At 42.9% G+C, this 23,591-nt stretch overlaps 1 protein-coding gene across 1 annotated transcript in view; it reads right to left on the reverse strand.

Annotated features, from left to right (window-relative positions):
* The window catches only part of Map3k3 (mitogen-activated protein kinase kinase kinase 3), a 90,984-nt gene that overhangs the window by 3,848 nt on the left and 63,545 nt on the right, over window positions 1-23,591 (reverse strand). Inside the window, exons 7-15 of the mRNA XM_075990361.1 lie at window positions 9,934-10,067; window positions 6,613-6,686; window positions 4,321-4,388; window positions 4,035-4,127; window positions 3,230-3,421; window positions 2,379-2,527; window positions 1,631-1,762; window positions 1,020-1,149; window positions 389-566 (exon numbers count right to left, since the gene is read on the reverse strand). Of these exons, the coding sequence (XP_075846476.1) occupies window positions 389-566; window positions 1,020-1,149; window positions 1,631-1,762; window positions 2,379-2,527; window positions 3,230-3,421; window positions 4,035-4,127; window positions 4,321-4,388; window positions 6,613-6,686; window positions 9,934-10,067 (1,150 nt within the window). The remainder of the gene's footprint in view (window positions 1-388; window positions 567-1,019; window positions 1,150-1,630; window positions 1,763-2,378; window positions 2,528-3,229; window positions 3,422-4,034; window positions 4,128-4,320; window positions 4,389-6,612; window positions 6,687-9,933; window positions 10,068-23,591) is intronic.

The following is a 23,591-nucleotide window of genomic DNA, read 5'->3' on the forward strand; positions in this document are numbered from 1 at the left end:
CATTATGTTCCTGGTTGGCTTAGAACCACTCTGTAGACCAGACTGGCCTTGAACTCATAGCTATCTGCCTACCTCTGCCTCTCCAGTGCTGAGATTAAAGGTGCCACAACATCCAGCCCAAACCTTGCTTCTTAAAAGAGGTCCAGCAAATATGGATTTTGACCCTCATGACCTAAGTCCTTAGCCATAACCTTTTGTTGTTTGGGATAAAAATTCGTTCCATTTACCCCTCCCCAAGCCCCTGAATCTAAACCCTGGGTGTACCAGTCAGCAATAATAAGTCCTCAGTCCCCCTTTCTCACACTGTCAAGTTCACAAGTTCATGTCTGCTGTAGAGAACCTTCAGCTCAGGCAGGGAGATAGGTTCCCGGCACTCCCCAGTGCTCACCACACGTCTGCCTTCCTTCCGTAGCCCTCGCCGCTGATGACTTCAGGGCTCATCCAGTAGGGTGTGCCAGTGACAGAGCGCATGCCTGTCCCTGACATGCAGATGGTCTGTAGGCGTTTGCTGGCCCCAAAATCCCCAAGCTTCACATTCCCAGCTGAGTCTCGGAGAATATTGGCTCCTAAGGCACGAAAGGGCAGAGGCTACCACTTTGGACCCTCTTATATATTTTTTTTTTATCTCCCCTTCCAGGTGACTGAAGGCCAGGGCCACCACTGACTTAGACATAAGCTGCAAAGAAGCCTCACAGTATAAAAGAGATCACCCCCATGTCAACATTTGCATTTTAGGGTATTTTCCTACACTGCTCAACCAATTTTTATACCCATCTCCAATTAAGGAAGCAGTTGGGGTCCTATTTTTCAGAAAGCTCAGAGTAGTTAAGCTAGTGTTTAGTCTACTCGTAACTGAATGGTAGCCTGACTGGCCTGGAACTCACTGTGTTGACCAGGCTGGCCTCTAATGATTTACCTGCCCTTGCCTCCCTTCCAAGTACTGAAATTAAAGGCGTGCACCACTATGCCTGGCTGAACCTAGGTCTTGATGCCTCCGCCGCAGCTTCACCCCTACTCACCCTTGATGTCCCGATGCACAATCATGTTGCTATGCAGGTATGACATGCCCTCCAGGATCTGCCGGGTATACTTGCGAGTCACACTCTCTGTCAGAGCTCCATAGGCCTTCAACTGGTCTTTTACAGAGCCCTAATAGACCACAAGGAGTCAAGAGAGTTCCTCAGGGGCTAGCTTATGAGAGGAGACAGGTTATTTCCAATCCCCAGGACTGTAGCAAAGCAGTGATCCATTGGAGTCTCATTTGCATGTATAGGCCACTTTTGCCAGGAGCTATCAGACCGTTTAGGAAAAAACCTAAAACAGTCCTTATCTTAAGCAAGTAGGACCCAAGACCAGGCTGAGGAGATCCTCTGTTCCAGGCAGAGGTGCTTACTTGACGTGAACCAACCCTTCAGGACCCTCAAGTTAGATAGAAGCTGGGACATTTCTCATCTCACACCTTCTCTGTAGCCAAAGGCAGAGCCCTTTGGACATCAATCCTGCCATCACTACACATGGTTTCCCAGAACCTCATCAGATGAGGCCCAGGTCAAGGGTGACCCACCCCCACAGCCACTAGCCCTGAGTCAAGCCCTCTGTTTCAATTCCACATGCATCCAAGAGCACATACCCCTGGCATGTACTCCATAAAGATGGTAAGGATCTTCTCAGCACGGTCCCGCAGGCAGCCATAGTACTGCACAATGCGTTCATGCTGCAAGTTCTTCAGCAACTGGATCTCACACTCCAGAGCACTCACCTCCTAGAGAGGGACCACTGGTCACCTGGGTACTCAGGACCCAGTTGTGCCCACCTGGGGTCAGCTTATCTATGATTCACAGGGGTCTGCTTTGGAAACTTCAGCTGGAGAATAGCAAACTCTCTCAAATGTCTGGTCCTTGGCCACAATGGTGGGTACCTTGGGATACAGCATTCTTTACCCGGAAGAAGGCAAACAGGAAGGAGTGAAGAGGGAGAAGGGGCTACAGAATCCTACTTCAAGTAACTACTGTATTTGTCTATTCACATTGAGGTATAGACTATGTGACTTCTACTTCCAAAGGAACAAATGGGTGAGCTCTATAAGCTTCCTTCTGCACCAAGGCTCTGTTTGGGGAACGGGTCCAAAGAGTGCCCTTTGGGAAATTAGTCCTCACTGTCTCAGTTTGGGCTGCTAGGACTTTAGCATGGATACAGTCCTTTTCCTAGAAGCTCCACACCCTTTGGGACATTGGCCCTTCACCCCTTGGCTAGGGCTAAGATGAATAGCAAAAAACCTTGGAAGTTTAGGAAGTAACTTATATCACCTTAGGCAAGTATTCAATAGGTATTTTGGCTAGAGGGAGAAGCTGGAGGTTTGAGTGTGGGGAAGGCCATACCTTGCTTGTCTCAGGACTATCTGGGTCAAACTGGACCTGCTTAGAAGCAAGTTCACGTCCTGTGTCCACATCATAGCACAAATAGACCCTGCCAAAGGCACCTTGACCCAGGAGCTTCCCCCGACGCCAATTAATGGGAGCACTAGGAGCTATAGAGAGCAGAGAGAGAGAGAGAGAGAGAGAGAGAGAGAGAGAGAGAGAGAGAGAGAGAGAGAGAGAGAGAGAGGAGAGAGAGAGAGAGCAAGAGCACACATTAGATCATGAACTTTCTGTCCTTGCACCCTCCTGTCCTACTGAACTCTCTGCTCAGATCCTCCTTGTACCATCTATCCCTTCCTTCTCTTGCAGGCCTAAGCCCTTGGTCAACAGGGTAGTTCTGAGAAGCAGGGGACTGGTAAAATGGTGTTCTGTGTTGAACAAATAACTTTATTTTCAAAGCTCCTAAACATGTTTTTCATCTATTATTCATTTTTTGAGACAGGGCCTTGGTGTATAACACATACTGTCCTTGAACTCACTATGTAACCCAAGCTGGCCTCTAAGTGTTCAATCTTCCTGCCTCAGCTTCCTGAGTACTGAGATTATAATACCATCATGCCTAGCTTGCTCTTAATACCCGAATGTGGCAAAAAGGCCTTTAGCTATAAACATAAGAACATTAAAACCAGGTAGAAGAAATGCCTTATCCTACAGCCATCAAGGTAGGCCTACATTCTAGGGTGTGGCTCCTCCTCCAAACTCTGAGGGGAGGGTGCACTTATTACTGAGAGGAGCTGCCACAGTGGCACAGCAGAGCTCTTGTCCCTGCAGCTAGCTATCTCAGCACTCTGCTAGTCAGGGACACTTCTCACATTTGGTTGGCACATTCCTTTCCTGCACGGAGAGGGCATTCTCGCTGTCTGCACTCCGCAGGCGCCCACGGGGGTCCAGGTATTGCACAGCTACACCCATGTTCTCGCCATTTGTGCTCAAGGAGCGACTTGAAGGCACCAGAGTGAATAGATTGCCTTGATGCCGCCGTATCCTGGGAAATGTTCTTCTGCCTACGGAAGTGCAGGAACAAGGACAGAGCAAGTCAGAGCCCTGGCCACAAACCCGGATGTACAAAGCAGGTAACAGTGACAACCAGCTCAGGTGCATTCCACCTGCCCTCCCTCCTGACTCATGCCAGAAAGGCTGCTATCCTAGCTCCCTAAGACTCCAGACAAAAACAGGAATTAGGAAGTTGCCTGGCTTAAGAAGCCCCGAACATAGGGAAGGCATAAGACTGATCCTCAGACCCAACAAAAGGCAAACCACAGCTTGCGTGTTCTGTTCAACATCTTATTCCTGATCCCTCTGCCACAACTTCAGTTCATCTGTTGCTGCTGCAGAAGATGGCATTAGGGAGCACCCTGGGATATCTGTGTACTCAAGGACAGCATTCCAGTGGCAGCACCTTCATCTACCAATACCACCCCCCGTATTTGCTTAGTTCCTAATCTCTTTGCCTCAAGCTTGGGGCACAATGCCTCAAAAATAAGGGAAAAATGCAGAAGTGAGAGTACCTTGTTTCCTTTCCATCAACCCCAAGCCCTCCTTTTGTGGTGTTTTTTTTCCAGGCAAAACTTTGATCTTTCACCAGCCAATCAGCAGGGGGCAGTGTAGAGCACTCACCATCGTTGTAGTCTTTGTGGTGTACAGACACGTGGTAGCGCCTGGGATAGGTTCCACCTTTGACTCCTTTATCATAGAGCTGGGTCTCCCGATCTGAGAAAGACAGCAGAATTGCTAGACTGTGGGTGAGTCACTTATGCTCCCAGGTCTCCTGAGATTTTAAGAGTAGCAGCTCTAGGAAAAGTACCATACAGTTTTGTCTTCCCAATTTAGAGGCATTTATGGTCCCAACATGACACTCTTTCCCCAACCCCCGCAGTACCTACCTAGGCTCTGTGGAACTTACCTGAGCATTCCTTTCTGTTGTCTGGGAAGCTCCTGGCTCGGGACATTTGTGATTTCCTGAAGGATGGGCTGGAAAAAACAAAAGACTACAAAATAAACTTTAGTGCACATCCAGAGGCAGAAGGAAGGGTATCTAAGTGGCCCCCTTCCTGATAATGTTCACAGAGGGAGAGGTGCAGGAAAGTTGCTCTGCCTGGAGCCTGGTCTCTGGTGCTCACCATCCCATTTCACTAGCCTGAGGCCAAACAGGAGTGACAACCCTGCCTTTTCTGCTGCATTCCATGCTGGCTGTTTGTCCCCCTTTCTATTCCTGACCTTTTTCCTAATCTCTAATCTCTACGCCAGGTGAAGAAATCAAGCTAAACAACAATAAACCAACTTGGCTTAGGCAGTAATAATGAAAACACTGTAGTGTAAAGAACACTTTCTTTCCTTTCTCTTTTGTTTCTTCTTTGGTTTGTTTTTTTCTTTTTTGAGGCAGGGTTTCTCTGTGTACTCTTGGCTGTCTTGGGACTCACTCTGTAAACCAGGCTGGCCTTGAACTCAGAGATCCAACTGCCTCGCCTCGAGTGCTAGGATTAAAGGTGTGAGCCACTACTGCCTGGCAAAGAATGATTTCTAATTTTACAGAGGATTTCCTCATACCTCTCATACCTCCGTAAGGTGGGACACTTATTATAAAACAGCAGGAACCAGTTATTGAGCAGCTGCTGTGTTATTACTATTCTTCACTGATCACCTGCAGGTTAAAAATAAGACTCTATTTTATGTGCCAAGGACATCATGCTACTCCAGTCTGTTATTTAGACTACCATCTCATTTTAGAGATGGGGAAACTAAGAGGGAAGTTGATAAATTTAAGCTACCTTTTCAACATCCAGTTAAATCTGAATGAATCTTTGGTAAGCAAGTACCTTGTGTGTGTATGCATGTATTGGATGTGTGTGTGCATGCGTAGGTCAGAGGCTGGCATCTGCTCTCTTTCTCAATTGTTGTTCCTCTTATTTTTACAGACAGAGGTTCTCACTGAACCTTGAACTTTTCAGATTCAGCTAGCCTGGCTGGCTAGTAAGCCTCAGTTATTCTTCTGTCTCTACCTTCCCAGCACTGAGATTACAGATGTGCAGTGCTGTACCCAGCTGTTTTACTTGGGTTCCAAGAGACTGAACTCAAGCCCACATTCTTGGACAACAAGCACTTTACTAACCAAGTCATCTCCCTAGTCCTCCAAATATCTTTTGAGGTCAGAAAACTCAAGATAGTTTTGGAGAGCTGCCCTACTTTCAGACAACTGGACCACCGTCCTCCCTTGACACTACAGAGTTTTGAATAGTCCAAAGTTATAGTCAGTCCCTGTTCTGGCTGAGAGTTTGGCCAGTGGTAGCACCTCCTGTCATATTTACTGGTACTGTTTTGTTCCCTGATTGGAGAGCAAGTCTCAAAGAAACCTACATAATAATAACTATGTATGTATTCTGTGACATCTAGAAGAAGATGGTGATAGGATTAGTCACAAGATCAGTACCTTCATCAACTGATCACACAATTAAGGAAAGAAGGAAGTTATTCCTATTTCCTAGCCCCAGACTACTCCCCAACCCCCAATCAAATGAGTTCTCAGACATAAAGAGGGGAAGGTCTGCTCCAAACACCCTCACAAGCCACATAGGAAACGGAGGTAGGAAGACTGAGTTCCAAACCAGCTATCTAGTGAGAACTTGTCACAACAAAACAAAACAAAATAACACAACACATCATCGACACAGTTGTTTGGTATATAAAGAATAGCACTGATTCTAAGTGTAAGAACAAACATTCTACATAAAGAGATAAAAGTTGAGTTACGAAATCTGGATATTCTGTTTTCTCATTATTCTAAGCTAGCTTCTTCTTCAACCATAAACTTTTGGAGAAATTAAAGAACAGGCAAACCAACCTATGGGTGAGATTCCATTTTTTTTCCCCAAATTTCAATAAGCTATTGCTTCTCAATTTAAATCACAGTAATAAGGTGGAAAAGTAGGCAGACTATAGTATGTGCAGAGTCAAAACACATAAAGCACTGGGAACAACACAGCACGCAGTAAAAACTGTTCTTCTAAGCTATCATTAAGTTTATTTATTGAGCACCAAGCCATTCTGACAGTCCTTGGGAAACTGAGGGCCTCTCTAAAAGCACACCGTTTTAATCCTAGGCCTATGGCTGGATCAGGGACATGGACTAGTCACTTCTTCTAAAACCATTCCAAAAATGCCTACTCATTGGGCCCCCAAACCACCCATACCTTCATACCTGTCTGCTGACCTGTCCAAGGATTGGCAGCTTCCTGACAAGGAATTTTCAGCACTGCTCAAGGGATCTAGCATCTGAAAGGCAAGCCACACAATCAAACCACAGTTTCCACTCAAATCCCAGCCAGTAGATCCAGACAGAGCTAGCATATGGTCCTTTTTGTCAAAATATGGAAGTGTCTTTGTTTCCCCATGTAGTGAAAGAAAGATATAAGGTGTGATTCTCTCCCTTAGTTTGAAAGGCAAGCTTCTAGGATGAAGGAAAATGTTTGGCCAGCATCCCTAGGAGCTCTGCCAATAGAGCAAAGCAGAGACACTGCCTTTTCTTGTTGGCATTTTCTTGGCCCATCAATATTAGTGAGTGCCTGGCACTTGAAATGGTATTGCCCTGCAGAAGTCTCCAGTGGAGTTTGGGTGGGAACCTAATGCTTCTGTTTACACTCTATAATTCATAATTTACAAAGACAAGCATTAACTCATTTCACAGAGGAACACTGCAGACCTAGAAAGGCTAGGATACATGTATCTAAACTCATAAAACTAGGGAGTAAATAACTGGTGCCAAAAAACAAATTCCCAGTTCCTGACTAAAGCAGAGATAAGAGATATCTATGTAAATTAAATATCATTCTAGCTTATAGTCAAATGCATTAACAAAGAGCCTTCAGAATGTGGTTTTGTTTTTCGAGACAGGGTTTCTCTGTAGCTCTGGAACCTGTCCTGGAACTAGCTCTTGTAGACCAGGCTGGCCTCGAACTCACAGAAATCCGCCTGCCTCTGCCTGGCATTTAAGTGCTGGGATTAAAGGTGTGCACCACCACTGTCCGGCCAGAATGTATTTTTTCCCCTAACCTAAAGGCTTAATTTTTTTTTTTCCTGACGGAGGAGTGGTAAGGATGGGAGTGCAGCCTTCAAATTCAAAATACAGTCATCTCTATTTGCATGGGGCTGCTTCCAGGACTCCTGCTGATATCAGCTCATGCATGCTCTAGTCCCTTATATAAGATAATGCAGTATTTGTAGATAAACTACACACATATCTTCCTATAAACTTTACATCATCTTGATTACTTATATATAATAATATAATGTAAATGCTTTAAATCATCTTGTTTAGGGAGCAACAAAAAAGAGACGTCTGTACACAGTCAACACACACAAATAGTATTTTCTGACCACGAAAGAAATCTGCAGCTGAAGGCCGTCCAGGTTACATGAAATTCCCTGGGAAGAGGGAGCACAGAAGGAAGAGTGTAAAGGGCTTCCTATAGCCCATATAGTTTGAATAATGAAAGTTACAGGAATCAGCTTTCTGTAAAACCCCACATGTACTGGTATTAATTTTTTTTCTTTTTCGGTGTGTGTTTGTGTGTGTGTATGTGCACATATGAGTGCAGAAGCCCACTATGTACAGAAGAGATGTCAGAGATCCTGGAGCTGAAATTATAAGCAGCTGTGAACCATCCAGCATAGGTGATGGGAACCAAACTTGAGTTTTCTCTAAGAGCAGCAAGCACGTTTAACTGCTGCACCATCATTCCAGCCCACCTCCATTTTAAAGATTTTTTCATTTTTGTTTGGTGTTCATGTATATTTGTGTGTGTGGAGGGGGATAGAAGAAATTCCCATGGTGGTCAGAAGACAGTGTAAGATCTCCTGCATCTGGAATTACAGGCAGTGGTGAGCTCTCTGACATGGGTGCTGGGAATCAAACTCAATTCCGAGCCATCTTTCTAGCTCCTTCTGTTGGCTATTTTCTCTGTTAGAAATTTTTATTCTTAAGTCAAATTCCAGAAACCTGATGAACTTAACTCTTTGCAATAAAGACAAGCTCCTTGAAAACAAACAAACAAACAAAAAAACCCAGAAATAAAATAGAGATTTTTTTTTTAATGATCATTAGCATTTTGCCTACATTATATCTCTTTGAGGATGTCAGAAGCCCTGAAACTGAAGTTACAGCCAGTTGTAAGTTGTGGGTGCTGGGGATTGAACCTGGCTCCTCTGGAAGAAAAGCTCCTAACCTCTGAAGAATGCTCCTAACCGCTGAGCCATCTCTCTAGCCCCCAAATAGAGATCTTATCTATATTCAGTTTACTAACCCAAAGTGTAACTTTTATTACACTTTTATTAAGTAAGCTACTGGTTAAAAGCTAGCCATCAAAATGGATGTGCCACTGTGGTGGACACACTATCAGGTGACCAATGAGGCACCCTTCCCTTGAGTGCAAGTAGAACTGGGACTTGGTTCTAGTCAATAAACTAAGGCAGAGACAATAGGAATGCCCATCCCCATAGTTACATTATATTACAGAAGTCCACAATTTTGCCAGGCGGTGGTGGCACACACCTTTAATCCCAGCACTTGGGAGGTAGAGGCAGATGGATCTCTGTAAATTCAAGGCCAGCCTTACCATGTAGTAAGTTCGAGGACAGCCAGGGCTACACAGAGAAACCCTGCCTCGAAAAACCAAAAAGAAGACAGAAAAAAGAAGAAGATGACAACTCCAACTTTGTAGACTGGAACAATAGAGCTTGGATTGGCTTTGAAGAAGGCCATGATATAATAGATTGATAATAAGGAACTGCAGGCAGCTTCTGGAATCTGAGAGAATCCTTGAACAATCTCTAGCAAAGAAAAAGGGCGACAGTTCTACCAAATGTAAGGAACTAAATTGTGATAAGAACTCTAAGCTCAGGATGAAAATGCAGTTGGAGTGTACCTTGACTGTAGTAGCCCTGTGAGACCATGAGGAAAAAAACCCATTACGTCACGTCTGGACTCCCCATCTAAAGACACTAAGATAATAAAGGTATACTGGTTTAAGACCAAATTTGTGACAACTTGTTATGTAACAATAGATAACTAATACAGCTATTAGCAAAATCATGTTATTTTATCAGTCCTACAGTCTAATTTACATACACACACCTTCATCAAAAAAAACAGCAAAACTAAAATATAGCCAATAAAGACATAACCTGTTGTCAGTTCAGGGTTGTTCCTAGCTAAAACTGCTGACTGAGACCAGACCACTGGCAGAAGTCTGCAAATAGTACAGTGCATGGTGTTTTGCAAGGGGCCTAGTGAGAGGCCCTAAAGAGGGATACCATAAAGTGTTCACCTAACACTAGTGAGTTTAAGAAATTTAGATCTCATCTTTTAAAAAGAAATAACCTTTGGCCTCTCAAAGGAATAATCCATCTTGGGGCAGGTTTGGTTTTCAAAGAACCATGGGATGGGCATTAAATTCCTCAGGTCTGTTATGTGTCAACCTTGGTCTGAATGGGTCCTGGTACATCCTATCCCCCCCATACTCACACACTGCTCACTGGTCTCTGGGATGAATTCGCCTTCACTGTTGATGCTTGTATAGGATCCCTGCCGGGCAATGTGCTGTTGTCGCTCAGGTACATAACCAGGTGGAGGAGAGCTTCGGCCAGGGTTCTGGGAGCCTAGAGCACAGAAAGAAGATCCTTTAGCAACAGAGACAATGTGTGGCACGAAGAGAGAAGCAGGTCCAGATAGAAGATTGGGCCCAAGAGATCAGGGATGTAACTCAGATGGTCATGGCACCAGAGCCAGCATCTTCAGCTCAAGGGAGCAAACCACACCCCTTCCTTACAAAGTAACTTTCAGAGATGGAACAGTACTAAACTATATAGAACTAAGAACCCCGCTACAAAACATCAATCAAAATTAACTCTGTGACACAAGTTAGAAGTCAGTCAGCTTTTAAAAAATGCTCTTAGGGCCTTGAGATGGTTCAGCAGGTGAGGGTACTTGTCACTAAGCTTGACAACTTAAGTTCATACCCCAACGAACCACATGATAGAAGGAAAGAACTGACTCCTACACGTATTCTAACCTCCACACATACTGTGGCATGCTTGTGCACATATGTACATGTATACACAAACACACACACAAATAATAAAAAAATTTAATGTTCTTATGTATTATTCATAATGTATTGTGGAAATTCATTCCACCAATAACTTTGGAGTACCAGCCTTAAGGCGTGGCTTCTTGTCTGTGGACATGATCTCTTAAAAGGAGATAGACAGAGGCCACATCCTCTTTTGGGTGATGAAGATCGGGTCAAGTGCTGTGAAGCAGCATGTGGCCAGCTCCTAGCTCCATGAGTCTGCTTTTCCCATAACCCCCTTTTTAATAAGTTGTAATATACATATATCAATTTATTTTATATCTATCTTTGTGGTACTCGCTACAATAATGTCACATCTCTTGATAATAATGTCACATTTTCCTCTTTGTCTCTTTTGGGCACCAATGCCACTTTCTCCTATCCAAGGAAGAACGTAGGAAAATGATCATTTCAATCCTTGATCAATATTGATCAAATCAATATACTTAGGAAATATACTTCAAGATCACAAGCAGATGCCTGAAACCCTAAATAATAGCAAACCCAATGCATATATATCTATCTCAAAAGTTTAATGTATAAATTATGTATAAGAGATTAATACTCCTTGGCTGGATGGTGCACTCCTATAATCCCAGTACACAGGAGAAAGGAGCAGGGAAACTGAGCTCCAGACTCTCCAGACTAACATAAGTTATATACCAAGACCCTTTTAAAACAAAACAAAGACAAAAATAAAAATAAAAAAATAAATAAAATAAAAGCTCACCAGGGCTAAGACTGTAGCTCAGTGGAATAACACTTGCCTAGCATATGGAAGCCCAGGACTACACATTGCAAAACAAACAACAAAAACTCAAACTAATAAAACAGAACAATTATAACAAAATACTGTAATAACATTACCAGCATTACTACTCTTTAGAGCCATTAGGTCAAAAATGGGTTACTTGAACGCAAGTACTAACAATACAATACAATCTGATAATTGGGATAGTCATTAAGTGACAAAGAGCCAGCTGCAGATATATCTTGGATATATAGGATAAAGGCATATTTCAGGTAGAATGGTATAAGATTTTATCATGATACTTGAGAGTAAAACCCATGTTAAAACTTATTGCTGGGCCTGTGGTGTGGGAGAATTGTCTGTATTCTGTCAATCATGTTATAAATAAATGCTGATTGGCCAGGCAGGAAATATAGGCGGGAAAAACAAACAGGAAATAGAAATGATGTAATGCGAACAGGAGAATTCTGGGAAGGAGGAAGTTGATTCCTCCCACTCCTGCCCAGACCACCGAAGCAGCAGGACGTGATCTGCCCCACTGAAAAAAAGGTACTGAGCCACATGGCTAACATAGATCAGAAAAATGGGTTAATCAAGATGTGAGAGTTATCCAGTGAGAGACTAGAGCTAATGGGCCAATCAGCTTATAATTTATGAAGACCTATGTGTGATTTTCTTTGGAACTAAACAGCTGTGGGTACCGGGCAGGACAAAAACCCCAAACAAGCAGGGCCCATGTTAATGTTACAGGCCTGGAGAGACAGCTCAGCAGTTCAAGGTTCAGACTGCTCTTGCAAAGCATCAGAACTAGATTCCCAGCATCCATGTTGGGTAGCTCACAATTGTCTATAATCCCAACACCAAGGGAATCTGATGCTTCTGGCCTCAGCTGGCACCAGCACATGCACATACATATCCACACCCAGATCCACACATATATATGCATAATTAAATATAATACATCTGAAAAAACAAACAAATCCAAGCAAGGTAGTGGTAGCACACCTTTAATTCCAGCACTTGGGAGAGAGAGGCAGGTGGATCTGAATTTGAGGCCAGTCTGGGCTACAGAGCAAGTTCCAGGATAGCCAGGGCCACACAGAGAAACCCTGTCTTAAACAAACAAACAAAACAAAACAAACAACTAAAAAACAACCCCCAAAAACTCAGGCCAAGTGTGGTATTTTACCTCTTTAGTCCCAGGCAGATCTCTTTTGAGTAGCAAGTTTCAGGTCAGTCAAGGCTATATAGTAAGACCCTATCTCAAAAAAAAAATTAAACTAAAAAATAAAATAAAGCTCACTTGTGTGTGGCAGTTAGGATAAAAGTGGCTACCATAGGTTCATGTATTTGAGGGCTTGGTCCCCAGTTAATGGAGCTGTTTTGGGAAGGACAGGGGTGGGCCCCGGTTTCAGGTGTCAATGAAGGTGGGTTTTAAAACATGCAGTGGTGCTGCACGCCTTTGATCCCAGCATCTGGGAGGCAGGGGCAGGAGGATCTCTATGAGTTTGAGGCCAGCCTGGTCTACAGAGCTAGTTTCAGGACAGGCTCCAAAGCTACAGAGAAACCCTGTCCCGAAAAACAAAACAAAACAAAAACCAAACAAAACAGCTGGGCCTAGTGTCTCTCCCTCTGCCTGTGCTTATGGATCAGATGTAAGCTCCCACCGACTGTTCCAATGTCAATGCCGGCCTGCTGCTACGCTCCCTGCCATGATGGCCATGGACTCACCCTCAGAACTGTAAGTAAGCCCCCAATTAAATGCTTCTTTTTATAAATTGCCTTAGTTATGGTGTCTCTTCACAGCAATAGAAAAGTAATCAAGACACTATATTTTTGGTTTTCTCCCCCCCCCCTTTTTATTTTTGAAACAAGGTCTCGGTCTCACTATGTGGTCCAGGCTGTTCTGGAACTCACTATGTAGAACTGGCTGGCTTAAACTAAGAGATCTGCCTTCCTCCCCCTCCCAAATTCTGAGATTAAAGGTATGTACTACCACACTCCATCTTAATTTCATTTATTATTTCCTGACTGTGCCAGATGTGGAGGAACATGCCTGTTGTTTTGCTACTCTGAAGGCTGAGGTAGGAATATATTGTGAGTTTAGTGAAACCAGCCTGGGCATAAGTATAAATTAAAAAAGAAAGAAAGCAAGGAAGAAAGAAAGAAAGAAAGAAAGGAAGGAAGGAAGGAAGGAAGGAAGGAAGGAAGGAAGGAAGGAAGGAAGGAAGGAAAAAAGTCAGATCTGATGGCACATGCCCATAATCCTTACATCTGGGAAGCAGACAGGAAGATCTGTTACACAGTGAGTTCAAGGCCAGTGTGGGATATAAGAGATCATGAATAAAACAAACACTAAATTCTGAACAGTTGATTGGTGGTAACTGAAAATAAAAAAAAACTATAAGCAAGAGGTCCTTGTGCATTAGTTTATCAGTTTAGTTCTCTGGAGCATTGGGCCCCAACAATATTTTGAAACTGTCATCCAGGAAGAGCTAACTGGATATACCTGTACATATGTCTCTGGGGCTCTGTTCTTTCAACCAGTACCTACTCTATCTGTAGCAGATGAGAAGACACTGAGCTAAGTATGATGGCACATATCTATAATCCCAGAACTCAGGTGGTTGAGGCAATACCAGCTTCAGTGAAGACATTATGGCCAATGAGAAAAGACTATCTCTCTCACTGCCACTTACTCTCACAATTCCTGACTATTATGAGTACATTATGTTGCCCCTAATTAGAAGTTTCCTTTTTGGCCGGGTGGTGGTGGCATATACCTTTAATCTCAGCACTTGGGAGGCAGAGGCAGGTGGCTCTCTGTGAGTTTGAGGCCAGCCTGGTCTACAAGAGCTAGTTCAGGACAGGCTCCAAAGCAACAGAGAAACCCTGTTTCGGGGAAAAAGAAAGAAAAGAAAAGGAAAGGAAAGGAAAGGAAAGGAAAGAAAAGAAAGGAAGTTTTCCTTTTTGTTGGGCATTCACAGTAATTGAATCATTTGATTCCAACAATTGGCAGAAGACCTTTGGCAAACATTCTCTAGGTAACTCTGAGGTACTCTGCAAGGTATATTTACATTATTACTTCAGGAAAAAAAACCAATATTTAGAAGGTTCAAGAAAATACTAACAGGATCAGGAGATAGCTCAGCAGGTAAAGATACTTGCTATTAGGCCTCACAACATGAGTTCAATCCTCAGGACCTACATGGTCTAAAGAGAGAACTGACTCTAACAAGCTGTCCTCTGGCCTTCATATGTGCTCCTTTAGCCCTTATTTGGGGGGGAGGGCATATTTATCCCTCCATGAAGAAAGCCAGAAACAACCCTCTCCTCTCTTTTGCCCTCTACCTCTCCCCTACAACCCAGAAATCCCCAGACACCAGAAACGGTAACGTGCCACCACATAACAAACTACTTCCCAGTCTAGTTCAGGACTACGGCACTAGGTTTTTTGGGCTAGAACTCTGCAGGCAATGTGTTTCGTGGAATTGGCTAAGAAAGCAAACAAGTTTCGCAGTTGGAGATGGAGAAGAACTTGACTCATTCTACTCTAGAAGATGTGACCACTCAATGCCAGCGTCTTTCTTTCCTGAAAGAAACTAGTTTCAGAAGGAAAATGTAAAATACATACTGTTTTGTTGTGGTGGTTTTTTGTTTTTGTTTTTCGAGACAGGGTTTCTCTGTGTAGCAGCATTGTCTGTCCTAGAACTCACTATGTAAACCAGGCTGGCCTCGAACTCACAAACATCCCCTATCTCTGCCTCCCAAGTGCAGGGATTTAAAGGCATGGGCCACCACTGCCCAGCTTGAATACATACTGTTTTAACTTTGTATATAGCTCATTCAGCCTGGGCTCCAGGACAGACAAATGGAAAGTATATTTATAGTGCAAGGGATGCTGAAAAGTCTGGCTGAAGTACTTCTAATACTCTGAGAGAATATATTGGACGTAAACATACGGGTCTCAACAAAACTTTCTGAGCCAGGGAGTCTCTTCCTAAAAGAAAAAGGGACCAACAAAAGGAAGAAAAATGCTTGACACCCCCCCCCTCAAAAAAAAAGGTACAATAGGTTAATCCTTGAAAATGCTGGGGCTTTTGTGTTTTGAGATAGGGTTTCACTATATGATTCTGGCTGGCCTGAAAGACCACAGTAGCCTTGAACTCACAGAGATCTACTTGCTTTTGCTTCTTGAATTCTAGGATTAAAGGCATATGGGGAAAAATGGGATTTTTGTTTGTTTGAGATAGGGCTATATACAGCAGGCTAGACTTGAACTCATCCTCCTTCTTCCATCTCCTGACAGGTATGACAGGAGTCTCATACCTGGGGCTTGAAAGATAACTTCTAAGGAGTTTAAAGTATTCTCAGCATCAAGAGACTCAGTTCTTCATTCTTTCAAATAAAGTCAGTTGCTCCAACATATGACTCATTCAGATGTGCTGAAGACATTTGATAAATTTACTGCCAAGAATACTTCCAAGTGATTCATGGAGGCATCAATCCAAGGACATAGTCTCAGATGAGAATACTGACATAAAGCTATGAAATGGTCCCGAAAACTGGCAAATAATTTTGTGGATTTCATGTCTCAACATCTCACTCACAGAGGGAAAGCTACAATTCTGAAGTAATCAGCTCCTGAGCCATGGTACTGAAATGACCTCAATAGCCTGCAGGAGACAGTCTATCCAGGTATTTAAAGCCTTACAAGAAACTGAAGCTGCTTAGCATAAATTTAGGGATTTTTTTGTGAACTCACAGAATAATAAAATCAGCTAAAATGACCCCTGCCTCTCTCTCGTGTGTCTGAACCTAGGAATCTGCTTTTCTCAACTCTCTCATTGGTTCCATAATCTGGAATTTTACATTTGAGTCTCTTCTCCCTGAAACAAGTTAGAGAAGTTCTTTTCTAGCATTTTAACCCAAGATGCTCTGGAATAAGCCTAGAGCAAATTTTTAAAATGTCTTTTATAGCCAGGTAAGGTGGCGCACGTCTTTAATTCCAGCACTTAGGAGGCAGAGGCAGGCAGTTCAAGGCCAGCCTGGTTTACATAGCAAGTTCCAGGGCTGTCATACAGAGAAATCCTGTCTTCAAACACCCCAACCCCCGAATATTTGACACTGATCTAAACCATTCCCTCTACTGGTAGCTCACAGAATTCTCCCTTGCTTTTATAGTTGGGATGAAACTAGCACATATGAGGCCAGTGCTGCAGACACAAGAGGGCCTAGGGGAAAGAGCAAAGGTTTTCTGGACTTTTATTTCCAGCCAAAGACTTTCACTTTTTCCAATCCACACCGTGGCCTACAGAAAGCCAGCCTTGTTATCTGATGGGCGGCATGCCAGGGGCTATTGTGCACAAGCCCACTGCCTGGAGCAGGAAAGGGAAGTCTCCCCAGACCAATGACTATCAGAGGAAGCAAATGGAAACACCAGGAGGTGGCATAACTGTTCCAGGGTATTTTCAGTTTTGTTTTTATCTTCATTTCAAAAACTGAGAGCCAATGAGAGGCACATCAGCAGCTGAGAACAAGTGAGTGCAGGAGCTGAACAGGCCATGATGCTGCTGAACTACAAGACTTGATGGTCACATAATTACTCACAATGACCAGGAAGAGCCAGAAGGCACAAAGCTCTACTATCACAGCACAAGTGATTCCTTAGGTCTTAGAGGGCAATGGTGAGAGGATAAGGGCGGAGGGGGGCTCCCATGGGGCATCCTTTCCTGATACTCCAGGCTGACTATGCTGTTTTAGTCACATCAAGGACCCAGGCCAGTATCAAAGGAGAGCCTATCTGCAGCTTCCTCTGAAGGCATTCTAAGTGGAAAGAGAACACCAGGGTTTAAACATGAGCGGTTAAAATCCCTCCACAGCCGGGCGATGGTGGCGCACGCCTTTAATCCCAGCACTCGGGAGGCAGAGGCAGGCGGATCTCTGTGAGTTCGAGACCAGCCTGGTCTACAAGAGCTAGTTCCAGGACAGGCTCCAAAACCACAGAGAAACTCTGTCTCGAAAAAACCAAAAAAAAAAAATAAAATCCCTCCACATTATGTTACTCTGCTAGCTTCTTTAACCCAAAAAAGCCAAGCAGAAATAAACTGTTCCCAGAGTATGGGTGATTCTTTTGCTTGTAACTCTGACTTAAGGCTAAAATGCAGTCTTCTCAAAGAACCCTTATTAGGAAGCTGATGGAGGCAGGAAGTTGCCTCCACAGGGATTTCTAGGGCTTTGGGTCAGTGGTAATGTGCAGGTCACTGCAAGTACAAAGAAATATTTCTAAATCCTTTTCTCTTAGGGGACAGATGAGATAGGAGAGTAATCAAATATTTTTTTCTTCTTCAATAGAAAATTGTAAGCGACATTTCCTGACCTGCTTGCATGAGGGAAGACTGTAAAACTACTTCAATCTTGTTTTCCCACAGACACTGACAACAATCTACGCTTCAATTCTGAAGTAGCTACCACCACTATACACATTATAATCTTATTTAGAACTGCAGAAGAATCTACTATGAGAAGAAAAGAACCTATAGAATGAAGGAAGACGACCATTTTATTTTCTCAGTGTGTTTATGAGTGTTTGCTTGAACATACGTCTGTGCACTACGTGCATGTAGTGCCCACACAGGCCAGAAAAGGGCATCAGATACCCCTGGGACTACAGTTACAGGTAGTTGTGAACCACAGTGTGGGTGCTGGGAATTGAACCAAGGTCCTCTGAAGAGCAGTCAGAGCTCTAAACTGCAGAACCATCTCTGCAACCAAGCTCAGGTATTTTCACATATGACATAGGAGATATAGTTCAGCATGCATAAAGCCCTGGGTTCTATTCTCAGCTCCAAATAAACCAGGCATCGTAGTGCATGCCTGTAATCCCAGAAGTAGGGAGGTGAAAGAAGGATCAAAAGTTCAAGATCATCCTTAGGTACGTAATGAGTTTGTGGCTAGCCTAGGACACATGAGACCCTGTGTCTGTCTTTCTGTTTCTCTCTCTCTCTCTCACTCACTCACTCACTCACATACTACCTCACATGCATAACCCCTGGAAAACAACTGTATGCTTGTGATGAGTTCCACATTTTACGATGATGTTAAGAATAATCTTGCTGGGCAGTGGTGGTGCACACCTTTAATCCCAACACTAGGGAGGCAGAGGCAGGGGGATCTCTGTGAGTTAGAGGCCAGTCTGGTCTACAGAGCAAAAGCAAGTTCCAGGACACGCTCCAAACTAAAGCTAAAGAGAAACCCTGGCTCCAAAAACCAAAAGAAGAACAGTCTTGCCCTCACAGAAGACCTAAGAGGAACTTAAGAATGCCCCTGATTCTCCACAGCGTTTTGTGAAAACCACTGAAGTGCCATGTTCTATCAGTGTTATCTCTGAATGTCTCAGATCTACTTGTTCCTTGTCTCTCTCACTGCTCCCACACTAATCCAAGCATCTGCCTTCTTTCACCTATATGGTTTCCTGGATCCAATCTAGCCCTTCCAGTCTGTCCTTCACACTTCAACAGTCTTTGACGATGCAAATCTGAATGTCATTCTACCTTTTCATCATTACTTAAAAACCTAATGACTTTTCATTGCTTTCAACAAAGATTAAAATAAATCTTCATTACTATCCATAGGGCTCTTCTTCCTCTCTAGCTGAGGCCTGCTCTCCTTGCTCCTGTCTTAGCACTCCAAACATCATCTCTGTCTCCAACAGTCCACCTTTCTCTAGCCCTTAGTCTCAACAAACGTAATATCTCCTGTCCAAAGCCCTTGCCCTCAAATCTCTGCACAGCTTCCATATGTACTTTAGGTGGTAGCCTAAGGTTTCCTGACCCCAAGCTCAGGTCCTACTCTTCATTTGCATATTCATGCAACACCACACAACTTTCGAGCCACAGGTTGTAACTATACTGATCACATTATGACAAACATTTTTTTTTTTTTACCATATACAAGGTCCATAGCACAAAGCCCATGTCTTTTTCATATCCAAGCTTCTGGCCTATATTTTATTTTTTGGTAATGAATGAACAAAGATAGAGTTTGGTGGGAAAGATAATATGATTAGCATTCTAATGGAGATGAGCATAAGGTACAAAAATTTTCTGTGACTTCCCACCAACTTCCCCCCCCCCCCCAAAAAAATTCCTAGGTATAGTCAAGGGTTCTTAGAAAGTGGCCTTGGGATACTTTCTTGGCCTTCTCTTTGCCTCTTCTTTTTTTGATTTTTTGAGATAAGGTTTCTTTGTAGCTTTGTTGCCTGTCCTGAAACTAGCTCTTGTAGACCAGGCTGGCCTCAAACTCACAGAGATCCACCTGCCTCTGCCTTCCAAGTGCTGGGATTAAAGGCATGCACCACCACCGCCCAGCCTCTTTGCCTCTTCTAAATATGTCAGCCTACCTGGACCTGAAAGACGAACATTCTCCAAAGCTCATCCTTTCAAGTCTGCCTATGGAAATCTTCCAGAATCTTGAGAGTCCAGATCCTCCACAGAATTTCCATGTTACTCTAGTAGAAATTAATTCCCATTAGGCCAGGCATGGAAGAAGCTGGATATGGTAGTGTATGTTTATAATCCCAGCACTTAGGAGGTACAAACAGGAGGATCAGTTGCTTAAGGCTAGCTTCTACAAGTCTAAGAGCAACTTGGGCTGTATTAGACTTTTCTTCCTTTTTCTTCAAGAGAGGGTTTCTTTGTATAGCTTTGGAATACTGTAGACCAAGCTGGCCTCAAACTCATAGAGATCCACCTGCTTTTGTCTCCTGAGTGCTAAGATTAAAGGCATGTGAAACTGTGTTTTTATTTTTTTACCCTATTTTATTTTACCTGCATGTATGTCTGTGTGGGGGTGTCAGATCTCCTGTAATTGGAGTTACAGACAGGTGTGAGATGTCATGTGGAGGCTGAGAATTGAACTGGTTAAGAGCCACCGAGCCATCTTTTCAATCCTTTTTACTTTTAAAACCCAAGCTCCCCCTTTCCGGGTTCCACTCCTTCCATACCATATCTATAGTTTCTCAAACATAGACGAAGTATTTTGGAGCCCACCATGTTCTTTTGTTTGGTTAGTTGTTTTTTATTTATGTATTTTATATATGAGTATTCTATCTGCATGTATGCCTGCATGCAAGAAGAGGGCATTAGACCCCATTACAGATGGTTGTGAGCTGCCATATGGTTGTTGGAAATTGAACTCAGGACCTCTGGAATAGCAGCCAGTGCTCTTAAGTGATAAACTATCTCTCCAGTCCCCATGTTCTTTTGTGATGATGCCTAGTAGGTGCTCTTTCCTATGTCTGGAATGCTAGTCTTAAATCTTTCTTTGTGCTTCAGTTCTGATGTTCCTGTTGCTGTTTCTCTTCTAGGCAGAATCTGTTTCTATGACCCTTGACCTTCCATGGGCTCCACTGTTTCGTTCATTACAGGTCAACATGGTGCTCATGGAATAAAAGAAGTCAGAACCTAGGTATGCTGAGATATAGGTGTCCATTTTCTAGATAAACAGAAACTATACAAAAATTCTATCGCTTAACATGTCTAGTCAAAGAAATTTTCACATATGGCTTCCTACAACACAGAAAAGAACCTTAATGGTCCAGCAGTTTAGCCCTTGCTCCACCCAAGAACCACAGGTTCATGCTTAGGGGCAGAAAAACCAATTCCTGCTCTGTATCAGTCTTCATCAATTAAAAAGATGAGGCTGCCCATCTTTCCTCTTCTATTTCTACAAAGACTTTGGGAGAGTTTTTTCTTCTGCTTCTCTATTTTCTCCCTGATACAGCTGAAACCCACGCACCACTCACAAACCCTTGTTCTATGGGAAAGAACAGGAGAAATGGGTAATTCCTATGTTGCCTACTTTCCCCAAGTTGGCTAAAACTCACAATTTTCCTGTTTCAACCTTTGTGAGTGGCTGGCACATGCCACCATTCCTAAAAGTGAGAACACTTTTGGCAGCGTGTAGACACCATTTCAGTCCTAACAGTATAAAGTCTCCAAACCTCAGAGGTCTGTTTACTCTTATTCAGATTTGGAATTTTATTAATTTTGTGAGCATTCATTCATCCACAGTCTGAAATTCAGTAAATTATAACTTTGCTATTGTTATTTGTTTCTTTTCAAATATCCATCATCTTTATAGTTATTTTTCAGTCTTCATATTTCTATCACGCACTTGCTATCTTGAACATTCTCCATGTCTGCCTGTTTTATTATTTTCTCCAGCAATTTTTTTTCTTTTCTGTTTTATAGGGAAAGTCTTATGTAGCATAGGCTGGCTTCAAACTTACTATGTAGTTAAGGCTAGCTTTGAACTCCTAGTATCTATCCCCTAAAATTCTAGAATTAAAAGTATACACTCCAACATCCAGTTTCTTCTCCAATAACTTGGTTTGTGTTTAAGTACTGCTTTCATTTTCTTGATAAAATATCTTTATAAATATATTGAAAGCTATATGGTATTTCTACTTAAAGTACTATTCTAATTTTTTTTTCAAGACAGGGTTTCTCTGTAACTATTCTAATTTAAAAACTAAAATTTAAGACAGGCATGGTGGAGCATGCCTTTAATCCCAGCACCAAGGAGGCAGAAGCAGGGAGATCTCTTGTCTACAGAGGGAGTTCTAAGACTCTCAGGGCTACACAGAGAAACCCTGTCTCAAAAAACAAAACAAATAAAAGGAAAGAAAAAGAAAAGAAATCTGAACTAAATTACCACATAAATCCACATATATCTTAATTCTCTTCATAGTGTATTATCGAAAAAATACTATGCAATAATGACCTCTTACAAAATTACTATACAATAGTGAACAAGTTCTGGCCAGGTCCAAACCACAGCAGTGCTAAAAAAAAAAAACAAAAAACAAAACATACACACACACACACACAAAAATCCACATACCACATACAAGCCAAACAACTTGTATCAAAATACACATGGAATTTGAAAAGGTATTGCTTTCTTAAGACTTTGTATTTTGAATTTTTTTGTTTTTGACAGGGTCTAAAAGATCTAGGCTGGCTTCAAATATCTAATGTAGCTGAGGATGATCTTGAACTCTTGATCTTCCCACCTCAGTCACTCATGTGATGATACTACAGATGGTGTCATTAAACCCAAAAAATATTGGTTTTTGGTTTGTTTTACTTTTTCAGACAGGGTTCCAAGAAGTCTGCATGTGTTATGATGCCCAGTCTTCCATGATTTCTAGTTTTACTAAATTGTGATTAAAACAGTATTTTTGCTGTGGAATTATGGAAGTTTTCTTTTTTTCTTGTTAGTGTGTACAGCTTTTGTTTACTTATTTTGAGACAGGGTGTCACTGTGCAGCCCTGGATGGCCTGGAATTCTATGTAGATGAGGCTAGTCTTAAACTCATAGGGGTCTGCCTGTCTCTGCTCCTGAGTGCTAGGGTTAAAAGTGTGCATCACCATGCCCAGCTGTTTGATTTAAGACTATGTGGCTTTGGCTTATCTCTAACTCACTATACAGATAGAGCAGGCTGGCCGGGCGATGGTGGCGCACGCCTTTAATCCCAACACTCAGGAGGCAGAGGCAGGCGGATCTCTGTGAGTTCGAGACCAGCCTGGTCTACAGAGCTAGTTCCAGGACAGGCTCCAAAGCCACAGAGAAACCCTGTCTCGAAAAACCAAAAACAAAAAAAAAACCACACAGATAGAGCAGGCTGGCTTTACACTGTGGGTATTCCTTCTGCCTTTGCATCCTGAGTGTCGAGTTCACAGGCACACTATCATACCCACGTTTGGGAGGTTTCATTTAATATCCTACTATAAGGGCTATGTTTATAAAAAGAACATATTTTCTTGAATGGAGGCCTTATCCTCCCTGAGGAGCAGAAAGGGGTGGGTTGGGGAGAAGGCAGGGGGAGTGGGAAAAGGGAAGGGGAGGGGAACTGGGATTCATATGTAAAAGATTGAAGCTTGGACTATCTGTGAGGTACCTGGCCGTAGGAACAGGATCTATCTCTGATGTATGAGCTAGCTTACTGGAGCCCATTCCCTATGGTAGGATGCCATGCTCAGCCTTAATGCAGAGGGAAGGGACTTAGTCCTGCCTCCAACTTAATGTGCCAGACTTTGTTGATTTCCCATGGTCGCCCTTACCCACTGGGAGAAGGGGTAGAGGGGAGAACTGTGGATGGAATTTTAAAAATAATAAAGATATGGGAAATGAAAAAAATTTTCAAAAATGTTGGATATGCTGGCTCATGTCTGTAACCCCAGAACTAAGCGGCAAAGGCAAGAGGACTGTGGGGCAAACGGAACCACTAACTGG

This window comes from Microtus pennsylvanicus, chromosome 11, assembly GCF_037038515.1.
Source record: "Microtus pennsylvanicus isolate mMicPen1 chromosome 11, mMicPen1.hap1, whole genome shotgun sequence".
In the NCBI taxonomy this organism is placed as follows: Eukaryota; Metazoa; Chordata; class Mammalia; order Rodentia; family Cricetidae; genus Microtus; species Microtus pennsylvanicus.